This window comes from Diabrotica virgifera, chromosome 3, assembly GCF_917563875.1.
Source record: "Diabrotica virgifera virgifera chromosome 3, PGI_DIABVI_V3a".
NCBI lineage: Eukaryota > Metazoa > Arthropoda > Insecta > Coleoptera > Chrysomelidae > Diabrotica > Diabrotica virgifera.
The window spans coordinates 227,885,775-227,910,102 of record NC_065445.1 but is presented as its reverse complement, the minus strand read 5'-3'; the positions used below and the strand labels follow the sequence as shown (position 1 = coordinate 227,910,102).

The 24,328-nt window shown below is 35.8% G+C and overlaps 1 protein-coding gene across 1 annotated transcript in view; it reads left to right on the top strand.

Moving 5' to 3' along the window:
* LOC126882700 (uncharacterized) overlaps nucleotides 1-24,328 on the top strand; it is a 43,562-nt gene that overhangs the window by 6,993 nt on the left and 12,241 nt on the right. The window contains exons 2-4 of the mRNA XM_050647678.1: nucleotides 1,565-1,666; nucleotides 12,333-12,435; nucleotides 23,886-24,044. Coding sequence (XP_050503635.1) covers nucleotides 1,565-1,666; nucleotides 12,333-12,435; nucleotides 23,886-24,044 — 364 coding nt within the window. The remainder of the gene's footprint in view (nucleotides 1-1,564; nucleotides 1,667-12,332; nucleotides 12,436-23,885; nucleotides 24,045-24,328) is intronic.

Below are 24,328 nucleotides of genomic sequence, written 5' to 3'. Positions count from 1 at the left end.
ACACAAAATAAAACTAAGTTACATTGAAATAATAATAAACACCTACAAATAAGTCCAACATGACTTTATCATGACCTTAATTATTTGCCTTATTGTTTCTTTAAAAATTTGTTTTTGCTGGAAATGCGTAAATAAGCTAGCATATCTCCAAATTGCAAAAAGAAAAAAATCAGGAAAGTAACACAATAAAATGCATCTGGGTCAACACTAATACACTGTAGGCCCACCTCTACTTCTTATGAACGCATTTATGCGTCGAGGCATGCTTGATACCAAATGTTCAACAAAAGCTTGCGGAATATTCTCCCATTCTTCAATAACTGCCTCAATGAGTTGGTTGTGATTGGCAATAGGGATCCTACGACTTCGAATCTTTTTCTGAGATAGTCCCATAGATGCTCTATAGGATTCATGTCCGGACTGTTAGGTGGCCACTCTAATAATGGAATGTCAACATCATTTAGGTAGCCAATAACCTGTCGAGCCACATGAGGACGAGCGTTGTCTTGCATGAATAAAAAATTAGGTCCAAGAAACGGAGGAAAAGGCATTACATGTTCGACAATAATGTTGCCTAAGTAATAATGGGCATTCATAGACCTCGTACGTATGGGGACCAACTCCGTACGAGCTTCAAAACAAATTCCGCCCCAAAACATTTTAGAGCCACCACCAAAAGGTACTTTAGGAGAGAAATTGGAGCTGCCAAACTTTTCTCCACGCCTTCACCAGACACGCTCACGACCATCTGGAGCTTTTAGGCTTACTCTAGTCTCATCGGAGAAAAGAACTCGTTTCCAATCATCGATGGTCCAATTTTGAGGCAATCTTGCAAAATTCAATCTCTGAACCCTGTGTTCTCTGGTAAGCAAGGGTTTTTTGGCCGGTTTCCTGTTGGTCAATTCTGCTTCATGTAAACGTCTTCTAACTGTTCGAGACGATATCGCGACATTTCGAAAATCTGCTAGTTCATTTTTTAGCAAATTGCTGGTGACTCTCCTATCTCTGAGAGCACGTTGTCTCAAAAAACGATCATCAATTTGATAAGTGCAACGTTTTCGCCCTTGCTCTTGTCTTCGATGGTACGACCCTGATTCATTATATCGCCTCACCTTGCGACTGATGTCTTCCTAACAAACCTGCAACGTATCGCATTGAATATCCTTTATCTAGGAGTAGGACAGTCGATGCTCGCACTGCCTCCTCCATTGACAAATTTCTTTGGCGGTTCATTTTTTTATTTGATTTTTGTGCAAATGAACTTCCAAACATGCATGTGATGAAAAATATCACAATAAAAAGCTTGCTTCTCACAAGCACTTTGCTTTAATCGGCACTTTTTATGAAAAGTTTAACTCACTTTTAGTCTAAAACGAAGTCTAATACAAATTATTGTTAAAACAAGACTATTATTAGCTTACATAACAACTGTCACTATCAAACAAGGTCCATAGGCAACTTGTCGTACAGTAAATTATCAATAAAAAAAGATTATTGAGAAAAATATGAGTGGTGCGTTAATTTTGTCCAGGAGTTTATATACAAATAATATATTATTTTGCAGCTATATAAAACGTCTCAATGAAACAGTTTGGTATCCAAACATGTTATTGATGTTTTGGAGTATTACAGCATACTGTGTTGAAATATTTGTAATAGCAAAAAGGTAAGTAATGTTAAAAAAATGTCAAAGCTTTCATCCTAATAAAAATATTTAAAAATATTTTTAAAAGATATTTAATTGACTATTTTACTAGACTGTTTTTAAGTGATAAAACGGCATAGCAACGCTTCGTTTCCTACTGAAAAAACTTCTTAACGACGTGATTTCTCACCGACAAAATTATGACAGATCCGTCACGAAAGTGTCTGGTAATAACAAATAAATAAAGATTATATTTCGTTGATATGGTGCATTAATTGTCTCGTGAAATAGTCTTGTCGAATATCATTAGAGAGAAAATTATTTACCGGCAAAATTTTCTCCTGGTATCATTCAAGTTCGTTGCCTTTTGGTAATTTTCGCTTATGAAATTTTGACAAAATCACTCGACTGACGTCTCGTGATTTAAGTCAAAATTTAATTTGCGAAAATTGCCAGGCAACAAACTTTCATACCAGTCGAAAATATTGCCGACAAAATTTTCTCTCTTGTGATATTATATACAAAAAACTGATTAGACCAGGGGTGGGCAAATACTTTTAAGCGCGGGCCAAAATGAAATTTTCAAAATGTCTCCCGGGCCGGAGAACTATACCACAGAATAGGAAACAATTGTTTCCTATTCTGTGTCTGTGACTATACCCATTATGTACGCTACGCACAAGCTAATGTTTTTGGTAGTTTTTTCTGCCCAAGAAATTTTTGACAAAAATACAGTGTGTCCACGGTTAGGGTGCCCAAGAGGAAAAACTTTTTGTTTTCAATTTTAGCGAAAAATGTCATTCTTGATAAAAAGTTTTGCTTGTTATAAAACCCCATAAAACGAAATAATATTCAAGTTTTTCAAATCCTGCTTAATTTTGTAGCCAATTTTATGTAAATCCCTATAAATTTTTGCACTAAGTTCGAAATCGTAACACTAATCTAGTGTTGCCAAGCCACAATAACTGTCAACTCCGATAAATAATTTGCGAATTGTCATTTTTTTTTTCGACAATGTTAAGCGTTCAATAAAGAATTTATCTTGTGATAAATGTCATTAATAAAATTATTAGATTAATAATTATTTAATTAATAAGTGGACAATTAATAAGAGAGTGACAACCATGGAAGTGTTGCGAAGGATGCAGAAAGAAAAAGAACTTGCGCTTACTCTTAAAAAGCGCAAACTGCAACACTTGGGACATATAATGAGGGGACAAAAGTACCAGCTACTACAATTAATTATTCAGGGAAAAATAATAGGTAAAAGATCCATTGGCAGAAGAAAACATTCATGGTTGAAGAATTTAAGAGATTGGTACAAGTGCAGCAGCTGCCAATTATTTAGATCTACGGTATCAAAAATACGCATAGCCTTGATGATAGCCAAACTTCGGAACGAGGACGGCACCTGAAGAAGAAGAAGAATTAATAAATAATTAAATGTTTCAAGGAGAACGAAAAAGTCTGGCTTCATATTCCAAAGAAGCGAAAAGTTTATTCTCCCAAGTTATTATTGTTACAATTATTTCGAACTTAGTGCAAAAATTTATAGGGATTTACATAAAATTGGCTACAAAATTAAGCAGGATTTGAAAAACTTGAATTTTATTTCGTTTTATGGGGATATAGAACAAGCAAAACTTTTTATCAAGAATGACATTTTTCGCTAAAATTGAAAATAAAAAAGTTTTTCCTCTTGGGCACTCCATCCGTGGACACACTGTACTATAAGTATTACCTATTTTAAAACCTTTGGACAAGTAAATTTGACTGTTAATAATAAATAATAGTAATAATAAATTGTCTTACTTGGGTGTACATGCGAAAAATTGATGCCCAGTAAAATTACAAAATTTTTAATATGGTCCATTATATTAAGCCGTAACCAGGATCCAGATAAAAAATGAAATTCAGAAATTCGACCAAGAATAGAGTAATCAAGAGCAGCCTTTTTGAAGATAAAGAAATTACTGAGTAACCAAAGATTCAATCTTCAAATCTAATATCGGATGGTAAAATGTTATGTCAAGTCAACCATCATAGACGAAATTTAAAGGAGACAACTGATCTTGAATGATCATGTAGAAAGAATGGACGATGACAGGCTGCTAAAACAAATTTTAAAATAGACGCCAAGTGAAAGAAGGAAGAAAGGAAAGCCGAAACAATCCTGACTAGGGGGCATTCAGAAGGCAATGTTTTAAAGGAACCTTCACCCTGGCGAATGCAACAATCCTGGAAACTGGGAACCGGAAGGCTGAGAACGCCATGAAAAACTGGGATAATAATAAAAATCTTATATCCACTCTATTCTTCTTTATTGGATTGTTCTTCTGCTTCTTGCAGTACCGTCTTCTATCGGAGGTTGACTACCATCACAGCAATCCTAACTTTGTTGGCTGCAGCTCTGAACAATGGTATTGAACTGCACCCGTGCCACTTCCTTGAATTTTGCAACCAGGAAATCCCCCTACGTCCCACGTTTCTCCTTCTCGAGATTTTTCTTTGGATTATGAGCCTTAGTGGGGAGTACTTTTCCCCTCTCATTATGTGGCCTAGATATTCCAGTTTTCTCGTTTGTATGGTTTTTATGACTTCGCATTCCTTCCCCATTTTCAGCAAAATATTGGATTGTTAATGCTGATTTAATGAAAAATCTGGAAGCTTTTGAGATGTAGCTTTTTAGGAGAATTTTGAAAGTACCATGGACCGATCATATTACCAACGAAATTGGGTTACACAAAATGGGGACATGGGGAAGGACTAGAGAACTTTTGACCTTCATTAAAAGGAGAAAGACAGCAAGGAGAAAGGGCACATACTTAGATGTGATAAGTACGTTGTTGTAAGTTGTTGCAACAGCTTATTATGAAAAGTAAACTCGAAGGAAAAGGGGTCCTCGTAGACGACAAATGACGTGGCCAAAAAATATTCGCGTCTGGACCGGGTTAAACACACAGACAATTTTAAGAAAAGCAGAACATAGAGATTCATTATTTATATGAAAACTACGAACACCAATACTGTTGATTTCAACAAAATCTCCTAATAGAGATAAAGAGCGTAGGCGCAAAATTTCGGACCAATGCTTTTTAAATGCATTCATTTTTGTTTAATCCTGAGAAAACTAATAAAATATTTTTGAAAAATTTAAACGCAGAATGAAGGATTACATTATTACCAAGGGCCGAAAGTCCCTTAGAATAAACAAAAAGTTTGTTTTGAATGAGATATTTGAAATTAAAAATCACACTTAAGTTTCTCTTTTTTCACCCCTGTGACTTATTAAAATAAACATTATAGAGGTTTTCAGGGACTTTTCGGCCCTCTGTAATAATGTAATATTTTATTCTGCGTTTAAATTTTTCAAAAATACTCTCGGGATTCGAAAAATAATGAATGCATTTAAAAAGCATTTGCCCGAAATTTTGAGCGTACGCTCTTAAAAAAATTGTTTGCGGGATTTCTAAACGGGCCGGATAAAGTAAGCAAAAGGGCCGGATCCGGCCCGCTTTTGCCCACCCCTGGATTAGACCATTTGGTAACACCTCCATGACTTCTAAAAATTGGAAGCCAAATCGATGCTGTAACGAAGACAAGAAGGGGTTCTTAAATTTGCAATTCACAACCCCGTCTACACAGCTTGGTAAATTCCAACGTAAAATGGACCTAGTTAGTCGATAGGAGTACGAGTAATACTAATAAAAAATAAAAATGTATACCATTTTTATTCATTTGCAATGCGAAGGCAAAACTGTCTTAATTTTCACTTTGTACAGAGAGCGCAAACCAGCACTCCAAATCGACGATTTTCGCCTCTAATTAGTGGCATCATCAGAGAGGCATAAGTTCGCTTATCTCTTCTTTAAGTGAAAACAGGCCACGAGCTAGTCCTCGCATTACAACTGACGTTATGGTAGTAGGTACCTAGCGACATCTACTAACTAAAAGTCAAAGTTTTTCATCCTAATAAAAATATTTAAAAATATTTTTAAAAGATATTTAATTGAGTCAGTAGCCATGGCAGGAGAAGCACGTTCAAATAACACTGCCGATATCAGTAGTAATATCGTTTGCAGAAAATGTAAATCTAAAGTTGTTTCACGGGTAAAGTGTATAATATGTGATAGCTGTTATCATCCCAGTTGTGCCAAAAAACTGGAGTTACAAATTTTTGACAAAGTTTTTACTAAATGTTGTGAAAAAATCGAAGAAAAAGCAAAGGGCGACTGTGATGACAAATTTTTCGACGCCATCGAAAACTTAGCTGCGTCGACAGAAAATAAGGTAGATATACACATCTTTAAATATATTATCAAACAAAAAGATCTCTTAATATCAGAACTAAAGGAAAAAATTTTCCTATTAAATACACAAATTGACTCATTGAAACAATTAGAAACAAAACAAGTTTCGGAAAAAACTGACTATTCTTTATTTAAAAAATCTAAACACAAAGCTGATACCAATAAACAAGTCTTCAATTCACCAGAGTCAACAATAGGCTAGGAGAAATATAAGAAAAACAATTCAATTAGCGCTAAAGATGTCAGCGAAGCCATAAACCGAGCGCAAAATATTCAATATTCAACATTCCTACGGATTGGCAGAAAGTGACTTACAAAAAAAGAACACCCAAAAAAAACCTATTAGTGGGTAACTATTCTGGAAATTCGAATGTAGGAGTGGATCAAACAGTTGCTTTACACGTATTTAATCTGAAACCGCAAACATCTGCAGAAGACCTTCAATCATTTTTATCAAAAAACCTGCCAGAAGCCAGCTGCTCAGCTCTTCCATATCGTCGTCCTGATATATATTCTTCTTTTAAAGTGGAAATCTCGAAAGCAAACTACAATAAGGCGTTGGATGCCTCGATTTGGCCAAACAAAGCCTGTATACGAATTTTTTTTCAATTGAGGAAAAAGAAAGAGCAAACCGAGTAGAAGTATCTATCGACAATGAAACAAAACATAAGGCAATTTTTAAAATTATACAGTTAAATACAGCGTCCATTAGAAACAAACTTGAAAGGTTGGAAATTCTGCTTGACCAAGAAAATCCCATTGTCGTCAGTATTGCGGAGCACTGGTGTAAGCAGGATGAAATATCTCTAATGGTAACTCCGGGTTACGATCTTGTAACCAGTTATTGTCGACCTATCCATGAGCATGGCGGATCGGTTCTGTATGTGAAATGTGGGTATGAATATCAGATCATCAATGTGTGCCAGTTCGCTGTGGAGATGCATTATGAGTGCAGTGCGGTAAAAATAATGTTTTGTGAGAGAAAAGTTGCAGTCATCAGTATCTATAGGCCTCCCAGTGGAGACTTTTATTTGTTTTTGAAGCAGTTTTCCTATACGATTGAACTCTGTAATAGGTATGTTGACGATATTTTTATTTGTGGTGACTTAAACATTGATTATTTAGAAAATAGTATATTTAAAATTCTTTTTAACGATATTCTAATGAGCTACAATCTTGGCATAACCTCTATGGTTCCCACAAGGGTAGCGACAAATTGTTTGAACCAAACTTCTATCAGTAAGATTGATTATATTATAACCAATACAGCTAATATACTTCAATGCAATTCTAATGTTTTTGAAGCGCATTTAAGTGACCATAGAGCCATTAGTTTGGAATTTGTAGTAGACATTAATAGTAGCTGTACTAAATCCAATGACCAGCCTAATTATAAATATTTTAGAGACTTGTCTGACAACAAACTTAAACAAATTTCTTCTGTGCTATCTGTAACTGACTTTGACGATATTTATTTAACCGATAATGTTAATAATCAGTAAGCAGACTTGCAATAAAAAATGGATTACTCCGGAAGTTAAGCAGTCTAGGAGCGTCATTTGAAATTTTGATAGGGGGGGGCAAGCATTATATATACAATACATTTATATGCAAACATAATACAAAATTGATCTATTTTTTGTAAATTTCAGTAATTTTCAGGGCCAGGGGGGGGCAAATGCCCCCCCTGCCCCCTATCAAATGACGCCCCTGAGTCTAGTGTTCATTTAAAAAATGCTTACTGGCTTAATAAAGAACTAAAAGATGCCAATTCTTTTGCAAATTATAACAAAATTAAGAAAGACCACGCGGAACTATTACAAAAATCTAAATTAAAATTCCATGATCAATTGATAAATAATTCAAGTAATAAAAATAAAACTGTATGGAATCTTGTTAACAAGGAAACTGGCAGGAAGTCTATCCAGAAAAACATAGCATTAAATATAGATGGTGAAAGTTGTACTGATTCTAAGCAGTTGTCTGAAGTTTTTTGTGATTATTTTGCTACAGTAACCGAAGAGAAACTGTCAAATCATTTTGGGAATTCTCGATCTAATAGTTGCACATCCTCTACTATTCTTAAAAACAGTTTTTTCTTTAGACCTGTTGTTGGTAATGAGGTAATGAATGTGATCAATAATTTAAATACTAAAAAAAAGCACTGGACTTGATTCTATCTCGAATGGAGTATTAAAGGCTATGTCATCTGATATAATAAACCACATTGCATATTTGATAAATTTATCAATAGGTAAAGGAGTCTTTCCAAGTATTCTAAAAAAAAGCAATCGGTATTCCTATTTACAAAAAAGACGATCCGGAAGACATTTCAAATTATAGACCTATTTCCTTATTGTGTGTACTTTCCAAAGTATTTGAGAGAATTTTGTATAACCGTATGTCTGAGTTTTTGGGTAGATTTAAAATTGTAAGTGATTGTCAACATGGCTTCCATACCGGTAGATCCACTCAGTCTGCTGCCTGCAGATTTTGTGAAAGGGTCTACAGATCTTTGGATGCAGGTGAATATGTGGCAGGTCTCTTTTTTGATCTAACCCGTGCCTTTGATTGTCTTGATAGCCGTTTTGTTAGCAATAAACTGTATAATATTGGTTTTAGAGGATTATTTTTAGATTAGCTAATCAATTATCTATCAGATAGCATAATTTGTGTTAAAATCAATGAAGCTATTTCGGAGGAACGTTTTATTAATCTGGGAGTTCCACAGGGCTCTGTATTAGGACCCCTGATTTTTTTGTTGTTTATTAACGATGCATCTAACCAGTTTGATGTTTTGGACCTGACGTTATTTGCAGATGATACTTCTCTTGTGGTGTCAGCTCAAACCTATGAGAAATTGGCATCTACTTGCCATAGTTTTTTAGCTCGATTTAATGACTGGTGTCGATCTAATAACCTAATTTTAAATGTAGACAAAACAAAAGTAATATATTTTAATAACTTAAATTCTGTAAATCCTGTACTACACCTAAGTTTTAACAATGTACTACTGGATTCCTCAAATCATACAAAATTTTTAGGTATCCATCTCGACTCAAAATTAAAATGGTCAGTTCACATAGACATGCTCAGTAAGTCCCTTAATAAGTCGTACTATGCATTATCCCGTATTAAAAATATTATGCCCATCTCTGCGCTGTTAAATGTATACTATAGCCTTGTTTATAGTAGACTTTGTTACAACATAATTTTATGGGGAATGCAGTCAACAGTGACAGAATATTTATAACACAAAAACGTATAATACGAAAAATGTTTGGAATTAGACCTCTTGAGAGCTGTAACCCATATTTATTAAGAATAATATTTTAAGTTTTCCATGTATTTATATCTTCAGAATGTTACTATATGCTGTTGAAAATATTCATATGTCTGACAGAAATTCTAGTTTCCACAATTATTCGACGCGAGGTGGCGACTTGCTGAGTGTACCTGGTCATAGATCGAGTAAATTTGAAATGTCAGCAAAGTATATGAGCATTAGATTGTTTAACGTTTTACCAAAAAAATATAAAACAATGAATAAATATTTCTTTAAGAAATCCATTAAAAGCTTATTGCTTACCAAATGTTATTATACTGTGGAAGAGTTTGTTTCAGACAGAAATATTACCTAAATGTTATCAATTCTATCTACCTTAAAATGTTTATAAAATTTATAAATGTATTAATTTTATTGTTTGTTTGTTTGTAAAACTAATGACATGTCCTATACATTGTACGTCTTAAAGGATGAATAAATATTATTATTATATTATTATAAAAAAATTTATTGTACCATTTTCCTGGTAACACCTCCATAGCTTCTAGAAATTGCAAGCCAGGTGGATGCTACAATGAAGACAATTTTTCAATTAAATATCTTTTAAAGAGAAAAGCCTTATCAAATCTCGCGACCCTAGGAGGACGGATGTAGAACTCTACAACCGCCTCTTAGAAGATGCTCTGCAGAATGAAAAGGCTTTAACTCCAGGAACTAATACAGAATTGGAAAGGTACACGATATCTATCCAAAATAAAATAAGCTACGCTTATAAAAAATCCTGTCCTATAAGGATGGTCCAGGAAAGTCGCAAAACAAACTCTTGGTGGTGCACTGAACTGGAACACCTTAGAAAGACAGCAAGAAATCAAAACGCACCAAACTCAAAGACGATTGGGATATTTATCAATCAAACCTCAAAGAGTTTAAGAAAGTCTGCAGACAAAAACCAAGAGCTGCTTGGAGAGCCTACTGTCAGGAAATCGAAGATTTTCCGCAAGCTTCCAGGCTACAAAAAGCGCTCTCAAAAGATCCACATCGGCAAATCAGCATACTAAGAAAGGAAGATGGAAGCAAAACTTCCAACCTTTGCGAAAGTGCTGAGGTCCTGATTAAAACACACTTCCCCTGCATTTCAAAAGCACCGAACTGGACTGAAGAAATAATCATACCCACACCAAATGACTGGCATCTTGCCAGAACATTAATTAGTGAGGAAAAGATAAGATGGCCCATATCGTGCTTCGCCCCTTTTAAGTCACCAGGGCCTGACGACATATATTCAGCTCTACTACTGTGGGGACTCGATATCCTTTTGCCGCACCTTGTGGGAATGTTCAGAGCCTTCTTGGCTCTGAGATATATTCCTAGAGAGTGGAGAGAGGTACGTGTAGTCTTCATACCAAAACCAGGTAGGATGGATTACACCCTACCGAAGGCTTTCCGACCACTTAGCCTAACATATTTTCTCTTGAAAACGATGGAAAGGCTATGCGAGAGGTACATAAGAGATGAAGTTCTGGTTCATAATCCACTTCATCCAAATCAACATACATATACTTCGGGAAGATCTACCGATTCTGCACTTCATCAAGTAGTGGGAAGAATTGAAAAATCGCTGGATAATAAAGAATCCACCCTAGGAATATTCATAGACATTGAGGGAGCGTTTGATAAAACAACTTTCCCAACCATCACCCAATAGCTCAATGTCAGGAATGTCCTCCTGGCCGTGAGCGAATGGATATTCAGTGTGCTGTCAAATAGAGCAATAAGCATAAATGTAGAAGACGTTTTGGTTAGAGGGATGGTTACGAGGGGATGTCCACAAGGGGGGTGCTATCACCACTCCTCTGGAACATAGTGTTGGATACCCTGGTTGACCAACTCAGCAAGAACGGTTTCTACACAATAGCCTATGCAGACGATATAACCGTCTTGCAAAGCGGTAAGTTTGAGAACACACTATGCGAGAGATTACAAGTTGCTCTCAGACTAATAGAAACATGGTGTAAGGAATACTCACTGTCTATAAATCCAAAAAAGACAGAGATGGTCCTTTTCACCAGAAAAAGAAGGATCACGGGCTTAATACCCCCTAGGATTCTAAACTGCAGTCTGAACTTCTCTGAAGAGGTGAAATACTTTGGTATTACCCTTGACAGGAATTTATCATGGAACTCTCACTTAGATAGTAGAGCTAAAAGAGCATATATATTGCCTATGAACAGTGTTGGCGAACGGCCGGACGCACTTGGGGCCTTTCGCCAGGGTGGTCGCCTGGATCTACACTACCGTCATTAGGCCAATGCTAACTTACGGAGCCATTGCTTGGGTACCAAAAGTGCTACAGGCAACAGCGATCAACAAACTAAACCATATTCAACGGATGGCTTGCCTAAATATAACAGGTTCCATGAAAACAACACCAATTGCTGCAATGGAGTTGCTCATTGGCATTACCCCTTTAGACATATATGTCAGAGAGGTGGCGCTGATGACGATGATGAGATTACGCTCAGCGGGTGCAAACCTTGATGTAGGAATGGGACAATTGAGATGTCTTTTCTGGGGGGGGTGAGCTGGAGGCACTACCCCAGCTACATGCGGGGCATGGATGAGACTCTATTAAACCTACGTTTGTCTTCAACAAACCCTACAAATTCGAAACAAGACAACATAGGGAGTCAAACGTGACAAATGCATATTGCATCTACACCGATGGCTCCAAAACGGAAGAAGGCTGTGGAATATACTCCAGGTCATTGAACCTTAGTATAAATAATATCATAAAATGGGGTATGGGAAAAAATGCCAGCAAAGGAAGCATTTTTATAGAATAAACATTATAAATATTGTAGTAATGATAAACAAAATAAAATATATTCGATGCGTTTTTAAAAGATTAAAATTAATTTCTTTTATGAAAATGAATTATCCTTCAACAAAGTCATCACACGAATGAGCCTCAATATTATTGACAATATAATTTTAAAGTTCTGTGCTTTACAATGTTTTAAGCTTTATTATTTATTTCTACAATTTGTTTGTTTCATATACAAAATATTTTTTTCACTACTTTTTTTTTTAGTCCTATTGATGGCGACTTTTTCACAAGAGTGACGTATTTAATAGAAGATATTTATGATTTTTTTTTGTTTTATGTTATACCTGGTCAGTTACTGACAAACGAGGTGAGTATCTAAAAAAATAGTAGTATTGAAGGCAGGGTAAACAAGAATTCGTAAACAATAATCGATTATGTTAATAGGCTAGGTAGTAGGAACTAAGAATTAATGTATAAAAGAGATCTGGAGTAAGAAATTCCAGAGCCCGGAGGTACCACAGCTGAAGCCTTTAGATTTTGGATCTCCATTCTTCACTATTATTCCAGGCATCTTCATCTAGGCCTCCATCTCTCAAATCTTTGTCTACTCAGCTTGTCAGTCACTTTGTCTACTCAGGGTGTTTGGTAAAGAATGGACCATAGCTTAACATTTGATTCCTGGGCTTAAAATAGGTCGATTTAAGCTAACTTACTTTAGTACAAAAGTTGATTTACTGTAATTTAACACGAAATTTGGTAAGCAGGGGTTTTTTAGGACGAGAAATCTAAAGGACCCCGCACAAACCTTATGGAAAATAGGTCCCAGTGGATTTCGTTCATACTTTGGGAAAATACTCTTTCAAGCATCCTGATAAAAAGTTATCGTGGGCGCAACTCAATCGTATGAAGTATTTTCAAGATATAGAGGCCCAAACTCGGAAAATTATAAGATTTACGGGGTATTCTAATTCCGTGAGTTACTGGTTATTTGGCAACATGTAGAAGTTTGGATCAAGGAAAAGTACTAGTAGTCTAGGATTTTTTCCTGGCCATGCAATGGCGACCTTTACTTTGACCTTGACCTTCAACTGACGTCATCTTCTAGAGTTTCGAGGGTTTTAGGCATTAAATTGATATAAACAGATTACTCATGGCTTTTTGGGATAGCAAAACACAAATATGCCATAAGAATTGACCTCCTGATGACGTGGTGGCCAGGGCCACTGCAAGGGACGTCACCTTCTAGAGTTTCGATGGTTTTCGGCATTTAATTGATGCAAATGAATTACTGGAGGATTTTTTGAGGTCGCTAAACACGAATATGCCACCAGAACCGACTTCCGGAGCACTTGGTTTCCAAGGTCAATGATAGGGGCTCCTGGAGTTTCGAGGGTCTTTGGTACTACATTGATGCAAATGGATTACTCATAGGTTTTTGGAGTTGCTGAACACGAATACCTCATCAAAACAGACATCGGAGTACCTGGTGCCAAAGGCACGTCATGCTTTGGAGATTCGAGAGCTTTCGGTACTAAATTAATGTAAACTGATTACTCACAGGTTTTGGGGCTGCTGAACGTGAATTCGATATCACATCCGATCCACGGAGCACCTGGTGCCTAAGGCAGGTTTTCTTCTGGAGTCTCGACAGGTTTCGGCATTAAATTGATCAAGATGGGTAATGGGTATTACTCATTAGTTGTTGGGGCTGCTAAACACAAATACGCCATCAGAACAGACACCGAGGCACCTGGTGTCTATGGCACGTCATCTTCTGGGGTTTCGAGAGTTTTCGGTACTAAATTGATGCAAGCGGATTACTCTTGTGTTTTTGGGGTTGCTGAACACAAATATGACTTAGATAAAAGACTCTGGAGTATCTAGTGGCCACGATGAACACCACTATCAAAATAGAATCTGATGGCGTATAATCAAACGCTTGGGTCGAATCTGATGGCGTATTGGCGTAAGCGACTCCAAAAAGCCATGAGTAATCCGTTTTTATCAATTTAATGCCGAAAACCCTCGAAACTCCAGAAGATGACGTGCCATAGTGCATGTTCGGCAGTATGCATGTTCAGCAACCCCAAAAACCTAAGAGTAATCCATTTTATTTCTCCATTTGCTCCATTTGCCTCCAAGTGCTCCTGTGTCTATGCTGATCACGTATTCGTGTTCAGCAACCCCAAAAACCTATAACTAATCCGTTTGCATTAATGTAGTACCAAAGACCCTCGAAACTCCAGGAGCCCCTTTCATTGACCTTGGAAACCAGGTGCTCCAGAAGTCGGTTCTGGTGGCACATTCATGTTTAGCGACCTCAAAAAACCCTCCAGTAATTCATTTGCACCAATTAAATGCCGAAAACCATCAAAACTCTAGAAGATGACGTCCGTTGAAGGTCAAGGTCAAAATAAAGGTCGCCATTGGATAGCCAGGAAAAAATCCTAGACTACTAGTACTTTTCCTTGATCCAAACTTCTACATGTTGCCAAAAAACCAGTAACTCACGGAATTGGAATACCCCGTAAATCTTATAATTTTCCGAGTTTGGACTAGGGATAGGAAAAACTTACCGGTTTAAACCTAAAACCGGTTTTTTTTACTTCGCAATAACCGGTTTTACCGGTTGTTTTTTTTTGTCCCGGTTATAACCGGTTTTTTCTTTTTAAAGTAAAAACCGGTTATTAGGTTTTACGGTGATTAGGATTAGGTTAGGTATTATTTTGGATCCCAATCATAATTGCAATCTCAAGTAATTATTCCAAACAAAACCATAATAATTCAAATTTTTTTTTATTTTATAAAATACAGAAGCAAACTGAAAGTGCAATCTCACATCAGCCAGAATCAATTATTAAGTTTTATTATAATATTTCCTTGAAAAGGTATTTGTAATCATAATATTTACATAAGAAGTGATCTGGTTGAATTAGACGCAAACATCATCTATTTTTCACACTTAACTCTTGACATTGAAAGTGGGTGAATGACTTTTTCTAATTACCAAAAATAATGCTCTGACTACGAATATCGAATTACTGATTACGAATACGAATCTCCAATCATTTCGCTACGTTTTCAAAACGATACACTCATACAGGAAGTATTAAATGAGTTAAAATGTACCTATTCTACAAATATACAAACGTGTTAAAAGTAATACATGTTCTTTGGATAGTACTAATTTTGATCATATTAAAAATCGAGTCGAATGGATTATCGCAAACTAAAGTGTATTGTAAATGTAACTTTGTAGCCTATTGATTAAAAAAACCGAAAACCGGTTTTTCCAAAAACCGGTTTTTTGGCCGGTTATAACCGCCACGTTAAACCGTAAGCAAGAAAAACGGTATAACCGAAAACCGGTGTTTTGTCAAAAACCGCCATCCCTAGTTTGGGCCTCTATAGCTTGAAAATCCTTCCCTAATAGCACAAGGACGTCCAATGGACGTCCATTGGACGTCCTTCACGGACTTTAGGGACGTCCTTTGGACGTCCGTTTTCGTCCGAGGAACGTCCTTTATACGTCCTATTTTGGTCCAAATGTCGCGCTACCGAACGTCCATTGGACGTCCATCTAAGGTCCGAGGGGACGTATATTGGAACTTAATCGGACGCAAATTGGACCTTAATCGGACGTCCTAGGGGACGTAAATTGGACCTTAATCGGACGTAAATTGGACCTTAATCGGACATAAATTGGACCTTAATCGGACGTCCTAGGGGACGTAAATTGGACCTTAATCGGACGTAAATTGGACCTTAATCGGACGTAAATTGGACCTTAATCGGACATAAATTGGACCTTAACAGGACGTAAATTTGACCTTAATCGGACGTAAATTGGACCTTAATTGGACGTAAATTGGACCTTAATCGGACGTAAATTGGACCTTAATCGGACGTAAATTGGACTTTAATCGGACGTAAATGGGACCTTAAGCGGACGTAAATTGTACCTTAATCGGACGTAAATTGGACCTTAATCGGACGTCCTAGGGGACGTGAATTGGACCTTAATCGGACGTCCTAGGGGACGTGAATTGGACCTTAACAGGACGTCCAATTTTGGTCCAAAGGCCAAGTTGTTAAACGTCCAATGGAGGTCCACCTAACGTCGGAGGGGACGTTCGGTGGACGTCATTTGGGCATTCATAGGATGTCCCAGTTTGGTCCAATGTCTTGCTGCTGAACATCCATCTAACGTCCTAGAAGGTCATTCGGTGGACGTCTAGCGACGATATTTAGACCTGTGGAGAATGTATTGTGGGAAATAAAAAATATATTTTTTAAGGAACTTATATTTCATCTTATATCAAATTACAATTATTGGATATTACAGTATTTACATTAAATTACAATACACTTCTCCAAGAAATTAACGCACCACCTTAAATATGGGGTATATTTGATGTCTCGTATTTCCTAAACCTGTTGTCCCATCTAAGTGATGTTTTTATAATATTATAGCCTAGGCTATAGGTTACCTCCTTAAGCTTGTCATGCTGTAATATATGTATATTATATCATATCGCTCTCTATAGTAATGTGATATAATATATATTACAGTATAGCTCCCTGTGCATGACAAGCATAAGGAGGTAACATATTCTAGGGCCTAGGCTAGAATATTATAAAAAAAATCACTTAGATGCAACAACAGGTTTAGGAAATTCGAGACATCAAAAATGCCCAATTTTTAAGGTGGTGCGTAATGGGCTGTATATACAGGGTGTAACAAAAATACAGGTCATAAATTAAATCACATTATTCTGGGACCAAAAATAGTTCAAATGAACCTAACTTACCTTGTACAAATATGCACATAAAAAGTTACAGCCCTTTGAAATTACAAAATGAAAATGGATTTTTTCGATTATATCGAAAACTATTAGCGATTTTTTATTGAAAATGGACATGTGACATGTGGCATTATTATGGCAGGAATATCTTAAAGAAAAATTATGGTGAAATTTGTGCACCCCATAAAAATTTTATGGGGGTTTTGATCCCTTAAATCCTCCCAAACTTTTGTGTATGTTCCAATTCAATTTTATTATTGTGGTACCATTAGTTAAATTCAATATTTTTGTTTCTTAGTATTTTTCAGATAAGGCAGTTTTTATCGAGTTGCGACTTCTTTTTTAATATGTCCACGTAAAAATTTTATGGGGGTTTTGTTCCTTTAAACCCCCCAAATGTTGTATGTTCCAATTAAACTATTACTGAGGTACCATTAGTTAAACAGAGTGTTTTCAAAACTTTTTTGCCTCTTTGTATTTTTTCGATAAGGCACGTTTTATCGAGTCTGGCTTCTTTTTTAATATGGTTCAAAATATACCTAAAAATGTAAAGCATAAATAAGTTTGCATATTATTACCAAGTCTCCATAATCGTACTTAACCATATACAAATATGTGGTGGATTTGACAAATATTCACAATATTTCGATAAAAATTGACTTTTCGAAAAAGCAATAAGAGGCAAAAAAGTTTTTAAAACGTTGTTTAAATGGTAGGTACTACAATAATAATTAAATTGAAACGTGCACAAAAGCACATTGTTTTCGATACATTGGAAAAAATCACTTTTCATTTTGTAACTTCAAATGAGTGATAAAGGCACAGAGACTTAGATCACGAGGTCACATTGAAAGGATGCCAAAAACGAGGACTCCGAAAAGGGTACTAAACTACACTATAGCTTCAAGAAAGAGAAGAGGAAGACCGGAAAATAGATGGAAGCAAGAGGTCGAAAAAGATTTGGAAAGAATGGTGTTACAGGGTCAGAAAAGAAAAATGAATAAGAGGAAGGAATGGAGAAAAATCACATATCAAGCCAGAGAAGATCTCAGTACATAAAGAAACGTGAAAATGAAGAAAAAACAAACTTTTCAAGCCATGGGCCTCTAAGGCCCTTGGTGCTATTAATATATAACTTCAAAGGGCTGTAACTTTTCTTTTGTGCACATTTGTACTAAGGTAAGTTAGGTCCAATCAAACTATTTTTGGTCCCAGGATATGTGATTAAATTTATGACCTGTATTTTTGTTACACCCTGTATATATATAAAGGTTATATTTGGTTCTTGGGACATCAAAGTATATTTTTTAGACATTCCCTGGATATAGTCACTGATGTGACATACCTCCGATTTGTTTTTTCATGAGTTTTGTAAGAGAGACTAAAAACTTTTTTATGGTTACCTCCTGTTTTCATATATTTTTTGACATGTTTTGTAGTAAATTCAACTATCTATTTACTACAAGACATGTCAAAATTTACATGTGAAAGCAGGAGATGATCCTAAAAATGGTTTTTCGTCTCCTACAAAATTCATGAAAAATCAGATAGGAGAATTTGTACATTACAATTCTCTGATGTTTGGGAAAAAGGGCTTAAGTCAGAAATGCACATCGATAATGTTTTGATGATTTCTGGACCAGAAAAATCGGCTCTTTTTATTGGTACATACAGTTTACGTCTACAACAGTTTTTTGCTGGTCCAGAAATCATCAAAACATTAGCAATGTGCAATTCTGACTTACGCCCTTTTTGCCAAACATAAAAAAAGCAATCTGGTCATAACTGACCAATGAGCAATTTTAATTTAACCTAAATTACTAATGTTTCTTAAAATGAAGAGCTTACCCGATAGCGTCTCTTATCTAATCTAACATGATCGTGCACTATTCTAACATACACAGCCACATCACGCACTATGCTCTGCTTTTCACTATCACCTATCACTCAAACTAGTTCAAAAGGCTTTGTCCTCTTCAATCTTCTAGTTTGCCCAGTAGTATCGAGGAGGATTTCCTCAATATTCTTGTACTTATTTAAGTTGTTTGTCGGGATTCCTGCTATCTTCTTGATGATTATATCCAGGTTCCATTCCTAGGTATTAATATTTGTTTATAAAGTAATAACTTATTATGCATGGACAATGTTGTTTCTTCCAATTAGCCAATACACTTTTTATATCTTTATTTTGGTTATATCTGGTTTTTTGTAGACCACTTTCAGCTGATTCTAAAAAAAATTAAAATGAACGGTAATTTTTCTATTCTTTACAATTAAAAATCAAAATATTTACAGGTAATACATGCATAAATGATTCGTTTCATAAAGAAAATTGAAAACGGATTTTATAATACTTACATAATTGTTTAAGAGATCTAGCCATAGCCAAAACTAGCATACTAAACAGTACAGTTGAGTACAGCAAAAAAAGCCACTAATTTCCATTTTTCACCCCCTTAACGATGCATTTTTTTCCAATCAAAATTTTTACTAAATTTTTAGGTTATCTTATGATGAAAATGAAATAATTGCTGACTTGATGACCAATGACCACGCGACGCTACATAGATACTCGCGCGGCAAATTTGAAAATGAACGCAAATTGAATAGTAAATGGCCTCTCTTTAGAGTATGGAAAATTTTACCCCTCCAGGAGGACATTGTACTCTTTTCATAGAATATCTTGTGGTAACTTTCCAGCCATAATTTAATCAGATGTTCACGGAATAGAACTTTGATAGTAGAATTCCTGGAATGTTTTGTTGTTAGGGGAAACTTTTATTTTATTTATTCTTGAATATTTCCTGTTGTTAAACATTGTAACCAATAATTTACAAATAAGATTTTCATTACATTACATGAAATCAAAACATGTTTTGGATATTAAACTATATAGTTTTATAATTGTAATAATTTAATATACAATTTTGAATTAAGATTTAATCTTTCGATCTAATCGATTTAAACTACAGTAAAACTTGTGTTACCGGCCCCCTGCCAACACCGGCCACCTGTACTAACGGCCAGTTTAAAAATTCCCCACACTAATTACAGTAAAACCTGTCAGTAACGGCCGCTAAAAATGAAAAAGCTATTGGCCGATATAGAAAGGTGACCGGTATTGCCAGTTTTTGTAGTCTAGATATAATTGGTTTGGGGAATTTTTAAACTGGCCGTTAGTACAGGTGGCCAGTAACACAGGTTGTACTGTATATCTAGGCTACAAAAACTGGCAATAACGACCACTTTTCTATATCGGCCAATAGTTCTTTCATTTTAGTGGCCGTTAGTGACAGGTTTGACTGTATTTCATTAACGTAAAGTTAACGCAAGTTAATATTTTATTGAATTATTTTGCTATTTGATCTCGTAATTGGTATAATGTGTCCAATATAAGCGTTCATAAAACGTCCGTATTTCGTCCAGTATGGACGTCCAAAGTCGGACGTCCAAAGGACGTCCATATTTATTCCGTCCGAAGGACGTCCATATTTATTCCTTCCGAAGGACGTCCAACATGGGACGTCCGTTTATAGTCCATGGACGTTAGGACCAAAAATGGACCTATTTTGGACGTCCAAATGACGTCGTGTGCTATTAGGGAATTGTCCGTATTTCGTCCAGTATATATACGTCCATATTTGTTCCATCCGAAGGACGTCCAACGTCGGACGTCCATTTTTATTCCGTCCGAAGAATGTCCAACGTCGGACGTCCATATTTATTCCTTCCGAAGGACGTCCAAAGGACGTCCATTTTTATTCCGTCCGAAGGACGTCCAACGTCGGACGTCCAAAGGACGTCCATATTTATTCCTTCCGAAGGACGTCCAACGTCGGACGTCCAAAGGACGTCCATTTTTATTCCGTCCGAAGGACGTCCAACGTCGGACGTCCAAAGGACGTCCATATTTATTCCTTCCGAAGGACGTCCAACATGGGACGTCCAAAGGACGTCCATTTATAGTCCATGGACGTTAGGACCAAAAATGGACCTATTTTGGACGTCCATTGGACGTCGTGTGCTATTAGGGTTCATACGATTGAGTTGTGCCCATGAGAACTTTTTATCAGGATGCTTCAAAGAGTATTTTCCCAAAGTATGAACGAAATCCACTGGGACCTATTTTCCATAAGGTTTGTGCGGGGTCCTTTGCCACCAAAAATTATGTAATCTTTCAACGCCCATTTAACACGTTCAATTTTTTTTTATCCACCACTCTACATAATTTTTAAATCAGAACTTTTATTCTCTTAATATTTTTACTTAAAAAAATATACTACACTCATCTCGCTAAACTCAACCGTTTTTGAAATAAACGCATTTTAATTCTGCGATGCAACACAATTTTTTGCATATCATTGTAGAACACCAGAAAAATAAACTTAAAACCATAATAATTTCCAAAAATGTATCGGAAATTCCTTCAAATGGAATTTGCGATGCAATGACATAAACATGAGAACATATAAAGGGGAACATTGGTTCTCCTTTAAAATCAATATGGCGGCTAACAATAAGACGGAATTCGGTCGCGATTAAAATGATAAAATTTCTCGCAAACAAGATTCAATTCAGTAATTATGCTCCCACCACGTTTTACCATTTTCCCACTGAACTCGGAAAATAATCAACCATACGAAAAAAATTGTTAAAAAGAAATTGTAAGAAATCATATTTGGAACAAATTTTGTTCCGGTCATTTTTTCGAAAAGTTTAAAATGGCGGAGATATTGAACGAAAACAATTGCTATAAAATCAATCAGGTTTTACACTCGAGCCTTTACCGCATACGTACTACCTTAAATATTGTTTATAGCAAAAAAATGAAAGATTTCAAAATTATGTAAAATTTAATTCTCTTTCTTTTTGTATAGGTACGTTTTTGTCGTAAAACTAATAATAAACAAGACAATTCAATAATTATGCTCTAATTATAAAAATATAGAAATTATACAAAATCTTATTTTCAACAATTTCAGTTGTCACATTTTTTGTGAAAAAGTTGAAAATGGCGGAGATATTGAGCAAAAACAGTTTTCGTTTAAAATTAAGATGAATTTACACTACTATTGGCGATTCGGATTAAGATCGCAGCGCCAATGTGGTATCAAATTGAACCGAGCTAAGGGGCCATTGTGAAGTTAGTCCATTAGGGCATTAGTCCGAATTAGTCGTATTGATGACAGTGGAGAAACTACCGGCGCGGCGTCCTATTGTTTACATATTGTATGTTGTATTTGGTTGTATGTTTAGTTTTGTTCGTTTATCTGTGTTTTTATTTTAAATTTAATTATATTTTGTACACAAAACACAATTAACCTTTAACGCGAAACAACAAATAACGTAACAACAAACGAGTAATATACAGCAACAATTAAACGTGATTAAACCATAAACAAACAAAGTCTCCTAACCTATACAATATTCCAGATGCCATGCTTTCAACCGTCAAGGTGAAAGAAAATAAACAATAATCGCCCCTTAGCTCGGTTACTACAATATCCTCCAGAGGGCATATTGCTTAGGACGAGATGCCAATTGACTATATTTTTTGACTTTTGACTATTTAGACTACTAAGGGTCGGTTTTTCAGTGCTGGGTTAACCTATTTATTTCTTGGTCACCGAAATATTCATGTTTAATCAGTTTTTCAGTACTAGGTTAGAGCTTAAACTCGTTTAAGTTAACCAAGATTTTAACCGATCCTCGTTAGATGGTTTAACCCCGAATTTTGCGGTTACGCTTGTGCATAGGTACAGTGAATGCATCATGTTAATTTTTTTACGTACCTGCCTGATAGAAGAGATTAGTTGGGATATGTTATTTTGTTTCATCGCGGGAAGTATTCTAATACCTCATTATTATTATAAGGAAATTATTATTATCGAAATTATAAATTATTGTCGTTATTATATAGGAAGGAAATATATTTAAATATAACTGTAACAGGTGCCTACGTTTACACTTATTGTAACAGGATTTAATGCATGATTCCCAGTAATATTTTAAAAAGATTATTTTATATTTGTCTACACAGCAAAATAATTATTACCAAACCACAGTATATAGAGGTTCCACAGTAAAACCACTTCTCTATCGGCGCTTTGAACTCAAGAAGTAATACCGGCAGTACGCAATTGGTAATTCACCAGTGGTGGATGCGGGTTTTCCCTGTTAAAATCCGTACGTTTCTATGCGACTAGCAATGCGAGAGTGGGGCAAAAGCGACTAAGAACATTGCGCGGTCGCCATGCGCGACTAAAGATTTTACTTCCAATTTTTCGGAGAGTTGTTCTACTGTCCCTCTTTATACTGTGACCAAGACCAAACAGTCTGACTCCTTATTCCTGGTCAATCTGTTCAAATAGTGATAAGACCGTGGTCTTTGAGAAACAAAATCGGAAAAAAAGTCTAAATCGTCCCAGTAATTGTAATTCTCTTCTGTTATGAAACAGAAGTAGACGTTATGAACTAAACAAAGATTCCGAACATGATATTGCATTGCATTAATCATTTTTTTTAATTTGGTTATGAAATTGTTTTTTATTTATTTTTCTATCAAATTTATCATTATTTCTCGAATTGCACATGCGCACATACCAGTGGTGTCATGGCAAAATTAGCAGTGCGGGAACGCAGTGCCGGAACGCACTGCTAATTTTTGTTTACAAAACCTAAATTCTCTATTATTTTTTTGTTTTCTTAACCAGTGCGGGAACGGCGTTCCCACGCGTTCCCACACGATGACACCACTGGCACATACAGTTACTGCTGCCAACAGACGAAAACAAGTTAGCTAACCGAGATTTTCTTAACTTGGTTTAAAGCACTGGAAAACGCTATGAGGGTTAAAATATTGGTTAAAATTTAAACTAGGTTAGCTAACCAAAATTTTAACTGCTCACTGAAAAACCGGGCCTAAATATTAGAAAAATAAAATTTAGGGCAGCTCGGCATGCAAGGTTAGGCCTGTTATTTGTTTAACCCGACTGGACTATTTCAATTTTAGGCAGAGAAGGTGGAAAAGTTTGCATATTTGAGCAACTGGTATGAACATTCCGTTGATATAAAACAACCATTCCTAAATATGGTGTCCTGTATTAGTCGAAGACCAGTAACTTTAAACGCTGGAAAGTTACTTCACTTTAATTTTAAAAGTGCCCAAGAGGTATGTATTCCGTAGATTTTTACCACATTTGTCCTTTTTAGAGTAGGTAAAAAAAATTAAAAAATCCACAAGGAAATGAATTTCCTGTTGTCGGCTGTACACCACAAATCACAAAAAATTTTTTTATAAAAATATGTTTTATAAAATATATATTTTTTTAAAGACATCACACAACCTTTTCGGAATGAAAATTCCATCTTCAGTGCTGCTACAAAGTATAATTGGTTAAAGCCACTAGATGGATTTAAAGAGGTTGCCTTTTGGCCCATTCCACTGCGACCTTT